We start from the raw sequence: 14,952 nt of genomic DNA, 5'->3' as shown, positions 1-14,952 counted from the left end.
ATCATTTTTTAAAAATGTTGGCATTTCAATTTTTTTGAATCTTTTTAAATGTTTTATCATTTTTTCCGGCACCAGGGTCTCTTTTTTATTGATCTATTATTTTTCCGGCACCAGGGTCTCTTTTTGATTGTTTGATCCTTTTTCTGGCACCAGGGTCTTAGGGACCTCCTCCAAGGTTGGATTGGATAGTCTCATGAGACAATGAAATGGTTTTGAATATTTTGATATCTTGAATTTTAGCAAGATTTTGTTAAAATTTGAGACTGTTTTCAAAATTTTTGTCCTTTCCTGAGTTTAACGATCATTACTGGCCAACAAAGCTTTTCAAGTCTTGCAGATGGGTTTTAGACATGACTGCAGAGACAAAAAATAGTTTTGAACGTTTTCACATTTTCACGTTTTCACATTTTCACGTTTTCGCGAAATCTGGAAGCTTTTCTTTTAAATTTTGCAATATTTTTCAAGTTAATAAAATATGAGATTTTATTTGATCTATTTACTAACAAGGCGAGAAAACTAAAAATAGCAGAGTCGAATCAAGCTAAAGGCAGCCTCACTAAACCGTGGCCAGCTACTGACAAAGCCAACCGCTCACCGTTCGTTTGAGAGCAATTCGCCCGACGTTAGTCGGTTATGTTTGTTTCGGAACAGTTGACATAATACTCCCGTCGGCGTTTCGGGTATTTTATCCAGGTTTCTTTCTTTTGCTTTTAATTACTTGGAAAATTTTTCGGTGCACTGTCTTTTTATTTTTCAAAAATTACGAACTAGTCTTATTGTTTTTTTGTTTTGTGCATTAGGTCCGTATTCTCCACATTCGAGTGTGTATTCTGTAGCTTTTTAAAATCACTTCGTCTCTTGATTATTAAATTTTTTTCTTTGATGTTTTTTTGTTATCAAATGATTTCATTTAATCTAATGCAGCACTCAATTTTTGTTCGGATTAGTTTTCAAACTGCTCTTTGCAAATATTCTGGGAGCAAGGTTTTGATAATAAACCACTTTTTCCTTTGAGGTATTATTCTGTTTCTATTGTCTTTTCCATGCTGATTTAACTTTGGCAATATCTGACTTCATTTTGTGGGTTGTTTCTCCAACAAGGAAGACGTAGATATCACCTTTGTTTTTTTGTTTTTTTTTTGTGACGCCACTACAGGTGTTTTCTTAGTGCAAAATGGGCACATAATTCTCATTTTTTTTCAATAGTTGGCTTTTTTTCATTATTGTCTTCTTTTGATCTGTGAGCAGAAAAATCCTTGTATATGGCGATGTGCTTTTGGCAATTCGTGCTTTGAACACGTCTTTTTCATGAGGTATTTTTCTTTGCAAATGCGATTTTGGGGTTACAGATCTTAGCTGCAGATTTTTTGCGGGTCACAGAATTCGATTCTGGCTACTTTTTGAAGTTTTTTTTAGTAACCGCCTCAGCTTCTAAGCAGGCTATTATAGCACTCCTATTTTTTACAATTCAAAGAATTTGAATTGTATTGCAGCGCTGTCTTTTTTTAAGATCTGTTTACACATTTTCATGATTTTTGAAGTCAAATTGGAGTAGTGATATTGGTCACGCCGAAACAGGAAATGAAACGATAAAGCAAGTGGTTTTGCGGCGTGAAATCTTTTCGCTCCACTTTTAAAGAACAGTGAGAAAACAGTGGTTTTCCCCAATCCATTCATAGTTCATTCTATTCTAGTTTTTTATTAGAATCAAATTTACATTTCTCGCTAGTGCTTTTTTCTCACCAGCGGCATTTTGTCATTGATTTTGTTTTTGTTTTTAATTGCTCTTGAACGTAGTTCATAGGAATTATTGTAAACGTGTGTGTCTTTTTACGACTCGAAGAGGAGTATTGAGATTCTACAGGTTTTTTTTTAGCAGGAAGCAAGTTTGTTCATGACTTGAATTTTGACTTCTTTCTGTTCGAGCATTTACCTCCGTTTTTGATTGTTGACTTCTGTTTTTGAACATTGGAGTTTAACAGTAGCTTCGTTTGTAATGTATAGTAATTAGGAACTGCTGGTAATGTTCAAGGTGAAGAGGTCATTTTGAGATTTTTTGTTCCTATTTAAGTCTCCCTAAATATCTAAACTACACCGCACAAACCCCCCCATCACCTATCTACCCCCAGCCCCCCCCCCCCAACACCTACTTACCCCCCAGCACCTACCCACCCACCCCCCCCCCCCACCCACCGCCACCGCACACCCCCCCCCCCCCCCCCCAACTTACCCCCACCTACCCGTACCCCCTCCCTTCACCTAGCTACCCCCACCTACCCCCCTCCCCCCACTAACCCAGCACTACCCACCTCCCCAACCTATAACCCACCCACCCCACCCTGCTCCTCCCCGCACCTAAAAAATTGTCGGCACTTTTAAAACACTTTAATGTGGTTTGTTGGGCTACTTTTTTTTCGGTTGTCTATTTTGATGTTCTGATTTCGGTAAGGTTAGGTAAGAGATAATATACGACGATTCGAGTCGTTTGCGGTATTCTACCGGCTATGTTTTTTTATGCAAAATTTTCGCTTTACGGTTTTGACTTTTCAAGTGACTTTGCGCCCTTTGACTTTTTGGCGTTTCGCGTGATCTAAAATTCTCTCTCAATCACAACTTCAAGCAGCTGAACTCAATTGGCGGCAATTTAATACTAAAAGTCAAATGAAAAGTGCGCCGAAACTGGTGTCATTTTTTACTTTAAATCTTAATAGTGGTATATGTTAACCTCTAATGTGGATATTTGAAGCCCACTATAGAACTTCTTAGTCTCCTTTAGGCTCCCCTCTACCCCCCCCCCCCAACTCAAGCAGGCTGCAATTGATTAGAGCTCCCACTAGTCGTTCAAGAGCAATTCTTCCGACGTTTAGTCAGTTGTTTTTATCTGATTTTTTTTAGAAATGGTTTTCCCAATTTACTCAGTGTCCGCTTTAGGTCTAGTTTTTTGTTTAGTCAATGAAAATTCGTTGAATTGTACGTAAGGACTTGTCCTGCTATGTTTTTGCTTCGTCGAATAAAAATTTTTTGCTTTACCTTAGTTCACAGCTTGTTCAACATATTGCGTGAAATCTTTTTGACTTCCTCAGGTTAGTTTCATTCTTCTGTCACTCTCCTCAAAGTGCTTTTAAACAGCAGTTGCTCAGCAAAGCAATTCAAAATGAACAGAGTCAGTATCAAAATACGAAATCAGAAATAGAAACGGGATAAACCCATAACTCATAAAGCCCAATTTTAGATGCCCGTTACTGGAACTTTGTTCTTAGCTATCATCTCTAATACTTATCGCTATTTTTACTAGCCCTTGTGTCGTCTCACTACGAAACAGGAGATTGTGCGGCGCCAGAATGACATCAAAATAGTTTGCTCTTTAAAATTGTTTGTGTACAAGAATAATTTTTGTCAGTAGTTTTTTCTCTTTCCATCCCCATCTTGATTATGGGAATCAACGTCGGCTATTTTCCGGCAATCTACCGGGTATGTTTATTTTTGGTTTTAGTTCCCAGGAAAAGTGTTTTGGTGCACATTTTGGAGTTCAATGTGTGCACAACTTAGTTACCCTACTATCCAGTGTTCAAAGATCTATCCCCTATTATGATCATGCAAAACTATGCCCTATTATCCCCAAACAATGATAACCCATCCCCTTTCCCAGCACGCCTATAGACAACTACTCTCAAGTCAATCTCGCGGTCATTTGTTAATATGTCCGCCATGCTCGTCCACCCTCTCTGCCTCACTCCACCCTTAGCCTCGCTCGCTTGCTTCCAGCGCTTCTGTTGCTTAGTATTAATGCTGGTTAAATTATATAAACCAGTTTCATGGCAATGTTATCTTGCTTGCTGTGAAAGTAAGTTTGCAGTTCAATAACGTGTAATTATTACTCCAATGTGATCGATTAAAAAACACCTTGAATTGTAGTTAGACTACTTGCTATCTGAGTATTTAGCTTTATTTTGGTTCTATTTAGATTCTATTAGATGAAGACGTGGCCTCTCGTGCCCTGTTTCGAATGCCAGAAGATGGATTTGCTACTGACAATGTGCTCGGACTCTCACAGGCATTCGAGAAGTTTCTCAACCCGCTCATGGACAACAAAATTGCTTACATTTCGGTAAAACTAATTGGATACTTAGCAATTGATCAAGTGTTGTAGCTCAGTCAAATTAATTGCTCTCGAATAATATTTGAAGCAATTGTTGTGAACATTTGTTGTTGGTTTTGTTTGACTGTATTGACTTTCCAGCTGGTTTTTGAGCGAACTGAAGAGCAGTGAAAGGGCTGATTTTTTGATCGAACCGCAGTATGTGCAAAAAAAATTTTTTTGCTAAACGAGTAAAATATTTTTGATCATGTGCGGTTTTTGCTGAAAAGATTTTTGTTTTTAATTGCTCTCAAACGAAGTTTGTAGCGATTATATTAGTCCTGTAGGTCTTATGCGATTTTTCGCTTGACCGATTTTTGGTCTGATGCATTTGACTTTTCGTCCTTAAAAAGCGGGATGAACAGGTAGCGCCCAGCGGCCATTAAGTTTCATTAGAGCCCCTTAGCCGCGTTTAGTAGTCATTCAAGTGCTCAGTGTAGTGAATTTACTGGGAAGGCCGTAGTTTAAGGTGAAAAGGTCAATTTTAGGAGTTTTTGAGCCCAAAATGTTGAAATTTTTCGTGTTTTCATCATTTTTCGATTTTTTGGTTGGACCACTCTAAAATTGAAGCTGATTTAGGTTGATAAAGCTCTTTTGCAAGACATTTATACTAATGTTTACATTTTTTTTCATGTTTTTTGAAAATGTTTGCCATTTTTTGAGTTTTTTCAGCCCTAGATGTCAAGAAACCTCCTCTAGTTTTTGATAATAGGTTAGTGTATAATTTTTAGATGTAACAGAAAGTTCTTTTCAAGATTTTAACATCACGAATTTTAGCACTTTTTTGACAAAATTTGCATTTTTTTTTCAATTTTGACATTTAATGTCATTATTCAAGTTTTTCCAGCCCCTCGGGCTAGAAAACCTCCTTAAGGGTTTGATAATAAGATACTGATAAATTATCATTGCCCATGGAATAGTTTTCAACCTTCAGTTTCACAAATTTTGGCAATTTTTTGATAAAACTTGATATTTTTTTTTAAAAAAATGTCATTCTTTAGGTTTGTTCAGATTCAGGAGCCAAGGAACCTTCTTTAGAGTTTGATAATAGATTACTGCTTAGTTTTTAAAAGCAATGGAATGTTTTTCAAGATTTTAACATCACGAATTTTAGCATTTTTCTTGACAAAACTTGCAATATTTGATTTTTTTCAAATCATGTACTGTCATTATTCAGGTTTTTGCAGCCTCAGGGGTCAGCCTCAGGGAATCATATTTTTTAATATCGCAAATTTTAGCAATTTGTTGATGAAACTTGCAATTTTTGAATCTTATTGCAAGTTTTTTAAATCTTTTTGTCATTTTTAGGTTTCCCCAGCCTCAAGAGCCAAGGAACCTCCTCTAGATTTTGATAATAGCTTACTGCATTTTTTCTAGTTGTAATGGAATATTTTTCAATATTTTAATATCAGGTATATAAGCAATTATTAAAAAAAAATATACAATTTTTTTCATAATTTATTTTTGAATTTTTTGTATTCTTTTCCCGGCACCAGGGGCCAGGGACACCCTCAGAGGTTTGATAATAAGCTGGTGCATAGTTTCTGCAGTTAATAGAATTGTTATCAATATTTTAATGATTCGAGTTTTAGCAATTTTGATAAAATTTAATTTTCAAATTTTTGGAAAAATATCATGTTCTAAGTTTATGGATTTTTATGAGCCAGTGAAACTAAGGCTTGAAATAGGGATACTGGATTGTTTCCCTGGAGACAATGAATTGTCTTTTACTGGAGACAATGAAATGGTTCTGAAGATGTTAATATCACGATTTTTAGCAAGATTTTGTTAAAATTTGCAATTGTTTTAAATTTTTGATCATTTTTCTTTTCTGAGTTTAACGATCATTACTGGCCAACAAAATGTTTTATATCTTGCAGTTGGATTACATGACAGCACTCCAGAGGCAAAAAATTGTTTAGAACAACCTTACTGCGAAATCTGGAGACCCTTCTCTACGCTTAGCAGTTTTCAGTTTTTCCTTTTCTTTCTTGTTCACTTTTTAGCTCTCTCCTTCTATCTTTTTCCTTAACCCTTTTGTTCTTGCCGCACATCAGCTGCGATTATGTGGTGTGATGACATCATCTATTACCCTCATTAACGTTGATTTATAGTAAAATGTTTTGTCATAAATGACTAATTTAGCTTTTTTAGAAAAATATTGTTAATTGCTCTCAAAACGAAGTTTGTAGCAATTATATGATTCCTGTTGCTCTTTTTTATGTAACTTTCTGCGGGATAAAGAGGTAGCGCCCAGTGGGCCTTACGTTCTCTTTGAGCCTTTCAGCTCACTAGTGTCCAAGTATGCGATTCACAGAAACTGTTTTGGAGACTTATACTTATGGTGTGAAGGGTGTTTCATAGAAATTGAATGGTCCAAGTCAGTGGAGTGAAGTCAAAAGAAACGGGATAAACAAATAAAGTCGGGTCGTTGCCCTATTTCGTTAGGTTATCAAAGTTCATTAGAGCGATTGCTAGTTAACATTAATCTTTATAGTTCTCAGTTATGAAGCTGAATTAATTGTAGTTTTAAATTATAACCGAATATGCACAATTTTCGACCAAATAAGAATGCTCTGACTCTTTTGTGTAAATAATTTTGTTCGATGCTGTATTAATACGTAAACCGCCTAAATGTATAACAGTGTCTTTAAGAGCCCAATAATGCGTTTCGAGTTCAAAAGTGGCTCTTAATTCGCAATATTTTGGTTAAGTTTTGGCTTCTTAATAATTTCGTTGCTTTTTGGACCTTAATTTTTTTCAAAAATCGGTGCAATGGGCAACGTCTTTTTGGTAATCCAGGCATTGAATGTCTTGTTATAGCATGACAGAGTTTTTGCTTGCATTTTGGTTTTAATTACTGGAAAAATTTTTTGCACATTCGGAGATATTTATTTCGTTTTGATTTTCATTGATTATTTTTTAACGTTGACTCTGAAATTCAGTTAAAAAAGAATTTTTGAGCTGTTTTCAATTTTTCAACTGCCTGAAAAGTGTTTGGGTAGCGTTAGAGATTTTATTTTCATTTTATTGAATAGTTTTTTGGCGTTAAGTCTCAAATTCTGTCAACTTTTTTCTCGTAATTCCGTTTTAAAATATTTGACTTCTTTTGCAAATTTGTTTAATGCATCAAATCTGCGAACTCTTTTACCTATTTTTGTCTTTACAGGAGTATCGGTATTTGATTTTTCTAAGCCTACAATGCTGAATAAATTACATGTATTTGTTTTCTACCTTATTTTTTTTCAGTTTGGTTTCTAACTTTCAAAAATCAGGAAAGTCTTTTTCTCGTTATTACAATGTCTCCATATTCTCTACATTCTACCAAGTATCATTTTATCCTTCACCTCAATTCTATAGTTCTATTTGATTAGATCTGTTTCTATCAGCTGTTAGAAAAATTAAATGATTTTAGCCTTTCTTATATATTTCTATTTAATTTTTTGGTATGCAATTGATTTCGTTCATTACACTTTCATTCAGCAATGAGAGTTTGATGGTATTGGGTTCAAAATATGATACTGATTGTTGCTTTTTTGTGAATATTCATAGTCCCTCGGTTTTTGGGTTTTGAACATTTTTTTTGCCTTTGAATTTTCTGATTGTTCTGTTTTTTTTTTTGCAGTACTTATCTGACTCTAGTACGAAAATTTTGAGTCACAAGTTTTAGCTTTTTTTTCAAAAATTCATTTTATAAGAATTTCATCTACCGTATGCTTTTACGCTGTGTTTTCTGGGTCGCACACTTGATTGCGTGCTTGATCGAGTTTTATGTTTTTAAGACAAGTATTATGGATTTCACAAAAGTTTTTAGACCTCAATTTTTGGCACTTTTTCAGCGTTACCAAGTCTATTTTTTAATATAGTTTTGTTTCAAGATTTCATTGACTTTTTGTCATCTGTTATACATCCAACCAGTGTTTGTGCTTTTCTTTGTTACTGAATGATGTGGTAATTTATAAATTTTAACTTGCTTTAATGACGTGAATGCTCAATTACTTCTTGTGGTGACAGCAGTGTAAAGTTTGCGCTTTTTGTAAAATTAATTCTGGTGAGGTAGAATCAAATTTTAAGACAGAAGGTAATGTTTTCAGCTGCATTTACGGTTTTTTAAAAAAGTTTTTACGATTTGTGTCGCTTCCGGAATTCTTCCGGTCATGTTTTAATTTTTCATTCCGGTCTTCCGGTCATTTTCCAGCGGCTCTTTGAACTAAACGCGGGATTTTTGATCATGCGCCGCGTTCAGTAAATGATTTTTTGACTCTGAAATTTTTTTTGAAAGAATGGCCCATATAGAGATAACCGTTTTTGGCCTTTTTCCCGTCCATTTGGCCCAATTTGTTTCCTTGTAATTTGCTTTTTTTTGCATAAATAGTTTTGACTAATTTTGCATTTATATGTAGCTCTGTGAACTTGAAACAAGTTTTTTGAGAGCGTATGAATGTGTGCCGGTTGCCAAACAGGCACATTGTTTAATAGCTGCACAGCGATAGCTGGGGCTATTTTTGGCCTTCTCTTGGTTTTTTTTTATTTCGTCGTCATGATTTTTGTTACGACCATATGACGTCACAGCCACTTCAAATCTGCTTTTTGTTCATTTGTTCACGCAATTTCAACTGAAGTGCGTGTGTGACGTCATTTTTCGCTCTTAGTGGCGCGAGTTTTTTTTGGTCTTTTGCGTGATTAAATTTTTGACTTTCCTCACTCTCAAGACTTCCTCACTTTTATTTACTTTAATTCAAAGAGATAAGGTCAAATGGGTGTGTCACTCTAAATGAAGGTTAATTGAGATCATCTAATAGAGGCAGCAATAAATTAGAGATTTTTAATCAAAATATAACAGGTCAGCCTTCAATAAAAAGACGAATTTTTTTGGTCTGTCTTTTTTACTGTTTTTTCATAGACTGCCGATCTAATAATCTATTACGGCTATTTTCTGGCAATCTGCCAGCTATGTTTTCTATTTCTTTAGTTTTTGGAATTTTTCACTGATTTGCAATTTTTGAAAGGTCATTTTTCTGGACAATGAGTATATTTTCTCTTTAAAGTAGTCATTCTTGTTAATAGCTGCTGTCAGCCTCTTAACGGCTAATGTAGTGGATACGGCGATTATCAAAATTGCAAAATCAAAAGAGCGAGATGAACTCATAAAGCCCGGTCATTAAGTTGTAGTGCATTATTAATAGCCGCTGTCAGCCTCTCAAACGGCCATTATTTAGGCGCTTCCCTTTTTTAATTCGCTTTACCTTTTGACCAGGTTTCTCGTTTTTACCTAAGTCACGACTTTGACGTTTGACTTCTGACTTATCTCACTCGCTGTTTCAACGGAATGGTTTTTAAATTCATTCACTCAATGAAATACGCAGGATATTGAATACAGTCAAGGCCAAAAGAGCAAAATCAAAAGAGACGGGATAAACCGATAAAAGCCTGGTCATTTAGTCATTTTGAATTAGGTTATCAAAGTTCATTAGATTGTTGGCTAGCTGACCTTGGTATTAAGCTTATTAGCTTTCTGTTTAGAAGCTGAAGCACGTAGAGTTTAAGAATCAAACTGAAACTGCACGCCGAATTATAACACTTTTTGACACTGAAAAAATAGAAAAAAATCGGTCAGTTTATCTTTTTTTTCTGTTTCAATCCGGATGTGCATCAAGCGCGTCAACGGCGGCTATTTTCCGGTAATCTGCCGGCTATGCTGGAGAATTTGCAGAATTTACAAACCAAATAAAAACACTTCTGTTAATTTTGCAAATTCTGTCAGTTTCCTAATTTTCTTTTTCTGTTTCGATCCCAATTTCAATCTGCTTTAAGCGGGTCATCTGCGGCTATTTTTCGGCTATTTTCCGGCTAGTTTCCGGCTATGTTTTTTAAATAGAATTGTACATATACTAATCAATTTTTGAGAGTTTCAGTTACTAGAAAAAGTCTGTCTGTGCACCAGCATGTTTAAATTTTGTGTTATGAATAATTGGTATAGTTTTATGGCTTTGTTTTTAATTGCTCTCAAACGAAGTTTGTAGCAATTATATTAGTCCTGTCGGTCTTTTTTTATGCAATTTTTCGCTTGACCAATTTTTCTTCTGACGCTTTTGACTTTTCGTCCTCAAAAACGGGATAAACAGGTAGCGCCCAGCGGGCATTATGTGCTCTTAGAGCCTTTCAGGTCTGTTTCAGCTCAAACTGTCTTGGAGACTTATACTTATACTTATGGTGTGAGGGGCGGTTCTTAGATGTTGACACCCCCCCCCCCCCCTTTGTTGACCCCCCACTCCCACTATTGGCTCCACCCCCCCCACCGCGCTTTTGCCCCCCCCCCACCCAGTGCTGCCCCCATCAGCCCGCGGTGCACCCCCCCCCCCCCCGTGGCTAGCTACTGACCAAGCCAACCGCTCGCCGTTCGTTTGAGAGCAATTCGCCCGATGTTAGTCGGTTATGTTTGAAATTAGGTGATTTTTTTTCATAAGCGCGAAGTTAACAATAATATTGGGCAAAATTTTTATTGTTTCGAATCTTTGAATTAGTTCAACTTTTTCTTTAGAACAAGAGATTGTATGTGTTCTTATTTTGAGCAATGAATTCTTTTTTGATACTTTTTCTATTTGATTTTAGCTTTCAAATGTATGAAGTACTTTTATAGTAGCTTTTTTTCTGTTTTCACATTTTTTCGTACTATCCATTCTCTAGCTTATATCATTCTAGCTTTTTAAGACCTAGAATTTTATTGTAAATGAGTTTTCATTCGTTAAAAAAATTTAATTTCATCCTTTTAATAGTAAAATTTGTTGGTTTGCAATTGATTTCATATATATTGTAGCACTCAGATTTTGCTGTATTTATTTCAGGAAACTTTGACTGATTTTTAGTTTTTTAGGCTAGGTTCTTAATAAACATTTTTGGCTTTTGAATGTTGCTGCTCCTTTTGTTTTTTTGTTGTTTTGTCATAAAGAAAATGTGCAGAAAATGTCCTTAATCTTTTTTTCTTTTTAGGAAGGCATTTCGGTTTCTAATAATATACCGACTGCTTTCCGACCGTGTCTTTTGGGTCGCAGAGTTAATTTCGGAGCTCTGAGGTTTTTAACATTATCATTAGTTATTTCGTGACAATTTTAAGCCCGGTCGGGTTTTTTGCTTATGATTATCCTTCCATTCTAAGCAATTTGGCCCATTTTTAACGTTACGAGGTATGTCATTAGTAATATGAAAGTTTGTGGTATCAAGATATCACAATAATTATTTTGTCGAAAGTATGTCTTTGAGTTTAAATTTTGGCGTCATTTCTTGTGATCTCTAAATAGCCTAATTGTTGTGATAATCTTATTAAATAGTTTCAGATTATATGAACCATCGGGGCAACCGTGGTGGCCCCTTGTTTCTTTGATCGTGATCACTGCAATCTATCCTGCATATCTTTTCTACATTCTTGCTGTGGTAGGAGTCTGTGGATATCCTCTTCACCCTCCTCCACTCAAACAAACAGCTCATTCCAATTTACCCTTTTTTCGAATTATTTCATTTTCTTGCAAATTTATGTTTAAAATTTTTGGCGCTAGCTCACTTTACCATTCTGTTAATTCCATTGAAGAAGAGTACCTACGAGAAGAAATTCAGGAGCTAGTTCACTCTTTCCCCGGCTTAAACATTAATCCGAAGTCAAAAAGTGACGTTACAAATTTCTTGATTTCTGAATCATTGCACTTCGAACATTTTATTATCTGGCACGATCTCATTAATAATACCATTTCCAAACACCCAAAACACCCAGAAGTCACCCCTCTCGAGGTTACCAGCCTACTTGAGAAACTTCGCGGTCTACCAAATTTGTTTTGCATTGTCTATTGCCACCGCGAAGGGGCACCTGAAATCTTTGACTCACTCCGATCCTTACCTTGCTTTATTGTCAACATTACCCAACATATCCTTAGCCCAACGGAGAAAAGCGACAACCATATAATCGAAAAGTACAGAAAATTGCATCAGTCACCAGATCTTGAACTGCGCACTCTATCGGCAATAATTCATCACTACCCCCGAATAGAACGACTCTTCAAAACACGAGGACAGAAGAGAAGGAACCAGGTGGAGAAGCGCGAAGCAAAGAGACAGAAAAAAGACAACGCTTAGTGCAGGTTAGGTTTGTGAGTCCTTGGCTCCGAGCCCCTCCGCTAAGTACCCTGTGTCGCTTGTCCTCTCCTCCTTCATAATGAACAAGCACTACACTAGAAAGAAATTGGTTACCGACAGTTGTTCGTCCTGTAATGAGAAGATACAAAAAAATGAAAAGTCATTCGATTGCGCCATGTGTGGAAATCGAATGAATTTATCTGAGCAATGCACGGAGCTTAGTGAGGTAGCACTGAAGGGAATCCTCGCACTTGGAAAAAATGTTCTTCTATTATGCAATAAATGTGTTGGAGAAAAATGCCACGAAACAATCATGCAAGATGTTAATGAGAACAAAGACCAGAGGAAACAAATGCAAAATATCGAAGTGGAAATGACTGCCATGAAGCAGACTATCAGTGAAATAAAAACATTCCTGACCCACAAAGCAAAGGAGGCTGAAGTACAAAACCCAGTGACAACTAGCGGTACAAACATACCAAAGAAACCGCCTGAGGAACTGGACGGAATTCGAATCCGTGGAATTAAAGAATGTGCAGATAAAAACGCAATGAACCGCCAAAACTATGACTACATGGAGGTGCAAAAAGTCTTGACTCATCTAAATGTGAGCACTGAAATCAATGATATAATCCGACTTGGAAAGTACGATGAGAATAAAACAAGAACGATACTGATCAAAATACCAAATCCATGGCAGCGAAGAAAAATTTTACTGTCCGCGAGAGAACTTAAAACGTTTGACACACCAATATTTCTCAGTCGTCAACTAACTCGCGAGGAAGCGGACCTGGAAAACAAAGCACTTAAACGAAGACGCGAGATGATCCAAGAAGGCATTGAATCCAAAAATCTTAAAATAAACGACGGCATTCTCTACCAAAAGATCGGAAGAGCATGGTCTGAAATCAAACTCTCTCACTCAGCAAGTGAGGATTGACTATCCGCCTACCTGAATATCCTTGTTTTCAACGCGAGAAGTATACTTGAACACCAGAGAAGGACACACTTTGCAAACTCAATACAAACAAAAAATCTATACGAAGTTTTATGCTTAACGGAATCCTGGCTCACTGATAATATACCTGATGCGGCTTTGTTTTTACCGTGCTACGAAATTCACCGAAAGGACCGCCCAAGCAGCAACGGCAAGTCAAGGCATGGTGGGGTCTTGATAGCAATCTCAAACTGTATTCCGAATTGTGCCATCGAAAGTGAGTTTAATGACTGCGTCATAGTGCGACTGTCCATCCAGAAACCTGTTATCATATGATGCATCTATAGCTCACCCAAAGATAGTACATATAAATGGGAGTCAGTCCAGTTTTCGAACTTGATCAAATTCTTGAGGAACAAAAAGCTTGAGTTCAACGCTGCCTGTGTCTACATAGTCGGTGACATAAATTTTGACCATACAAACTGGCTTTCAATGACGTCTGCCACTCCTGATCAACAACTTGTACTAGATGATTTAACCGAGCACAACTACCAGCAGTTAATCAAAAGTGAAAATGGTCGATCTCTGGATATCATTCTGTGCAATAAACCACAAACAGCTCTGAACGTGGCGGTAGATAACCAAATGAGAACTCTTCATACCTCAGACCATCAACCATACTCCGTCAAAATCAGCCTCCAAGCTCCACCCAACCATAAACACACGCCGTTACCAAAAAGGGAACTAGATTTTTCGCTATTTGCTTTCAAGAAATCTAACTGGAAGGAAATTAACGAGTTCATAAAAGATCACCCATTCAGTCCATACTGTTTCAGCAATCCCAATCAAATGGTCGAAAAGTGGTACGAGTGGCTCTATGAAGTTCTGAAGGACCTTGTTCCACGGAAAACGAAGCATCGTCGCGTGCTAGCACCATGGGTAACACCTGTGTCTTCCAATCTTATCAAAAAGCTGAAAACGTTGCAAAAGAAACAAGAAACCCGTCCTACGAACGAAAACGATAGAAAAATAGAAAAAGTACAAACGAATCTAATGACTTCCCTTAAAAAAGATCAACATAGCTATGAAACACAGCTTTTCCAAAAAGGCAGGTTCTCGGAGCTCCAAAAATACCTCAAAACGCTGACCAAAGCCAACCATATTCCACAAGAGGTTTTCCTCGATGACAAAATAGCTCGAACTGACGCAGAGAAGGCGGAATTGTTCAATCAATATTTCCAATCGGTGTTCACTGAACAAACTTACACCGCTGAAAAGCGTGTTGCACATCCGACACCGCTAATAGACATTATTCACTTCAGCCAAGCGGAAATAAAAGAAGCGATGTCAAATCTTGATGTACACAAAGCAAAAGGGCCAGACAGCATAGGAAACGAAGTCCTCAAAAACTTGTCAGAATCACTGTGTAAATCTCTGTATATGCTCTTCAACCTTATTGCAAACAAATGTCACTTTCCAAATGAATGGAAAACGAGTGAAATTGTACCGATGTTCAAAGATGGCAACAAGCAGGATGTTACAAACTATAGACCGATAAGCCTACTGTCGACTGTCTCGAAACTGCTTGAGAAATTAATTTTTAACAAGTTATATCCCCTTGTCTTGCCATTCTTATCAGAATCACAGCATGGATTTCGTTCAAAAAGGTCAACGGAAACGAATCTAATTGAATTCTTACACCACCTTTTCATCAACATTGATTCGCTCAGCTGCGATTTCCTCATGGCTTTTT

General features: G+C 36.7%; 1 protein-coding gene across 4 annotated transcripts in view; it reads left to right on the top strand.

Moving 5' to 3' along the window:
- LOC142345890 (uncharacterized) overlaps positions 1 to 14,952 on the top strand; it is a 268,945-nt gene that overhangs the window by 82,896 nt on the left and 171,097 nt on the right. For all 4 annotated transcript variants that reach the window (XR_012759361.1, XR_012759362.1, XR_012759360.1 and 1 more), the window contains exon 8: positions 3,965 to 4,108. Coding sequence is in view for 1 of the 4 variants with exons in the window: in XM_075398324.1 (XP_075254439.1) it covers positions 3,965 to 4,108 (144 nt within the window). In the remaining 3 variants the exon portion in view is untranslated. The remainder of the gene's footprint in view (positions 1 to 3,964; positions 4,109 to 14,952) is intronic.

Source organism: Convolutriloba macropyga, chromosome 9, assembly GCF_964194025.1.
Source record: "Convolutriloba macropyga chromosome 9, txConMacr16.3, whole genome shotgun sequence".
In the NCBI taxonomy this organism is placed as follows: Eukaryota; Metazoa; Xenacoelomorpha; order Acoela; family Convolutidae; genus Convolutriloba; species Convolutriloba macropyga.
Note: the sequence above shows the minus strand (reverse complement) of the source record. Positions and strands in the feature narration are given on the sequence as shown.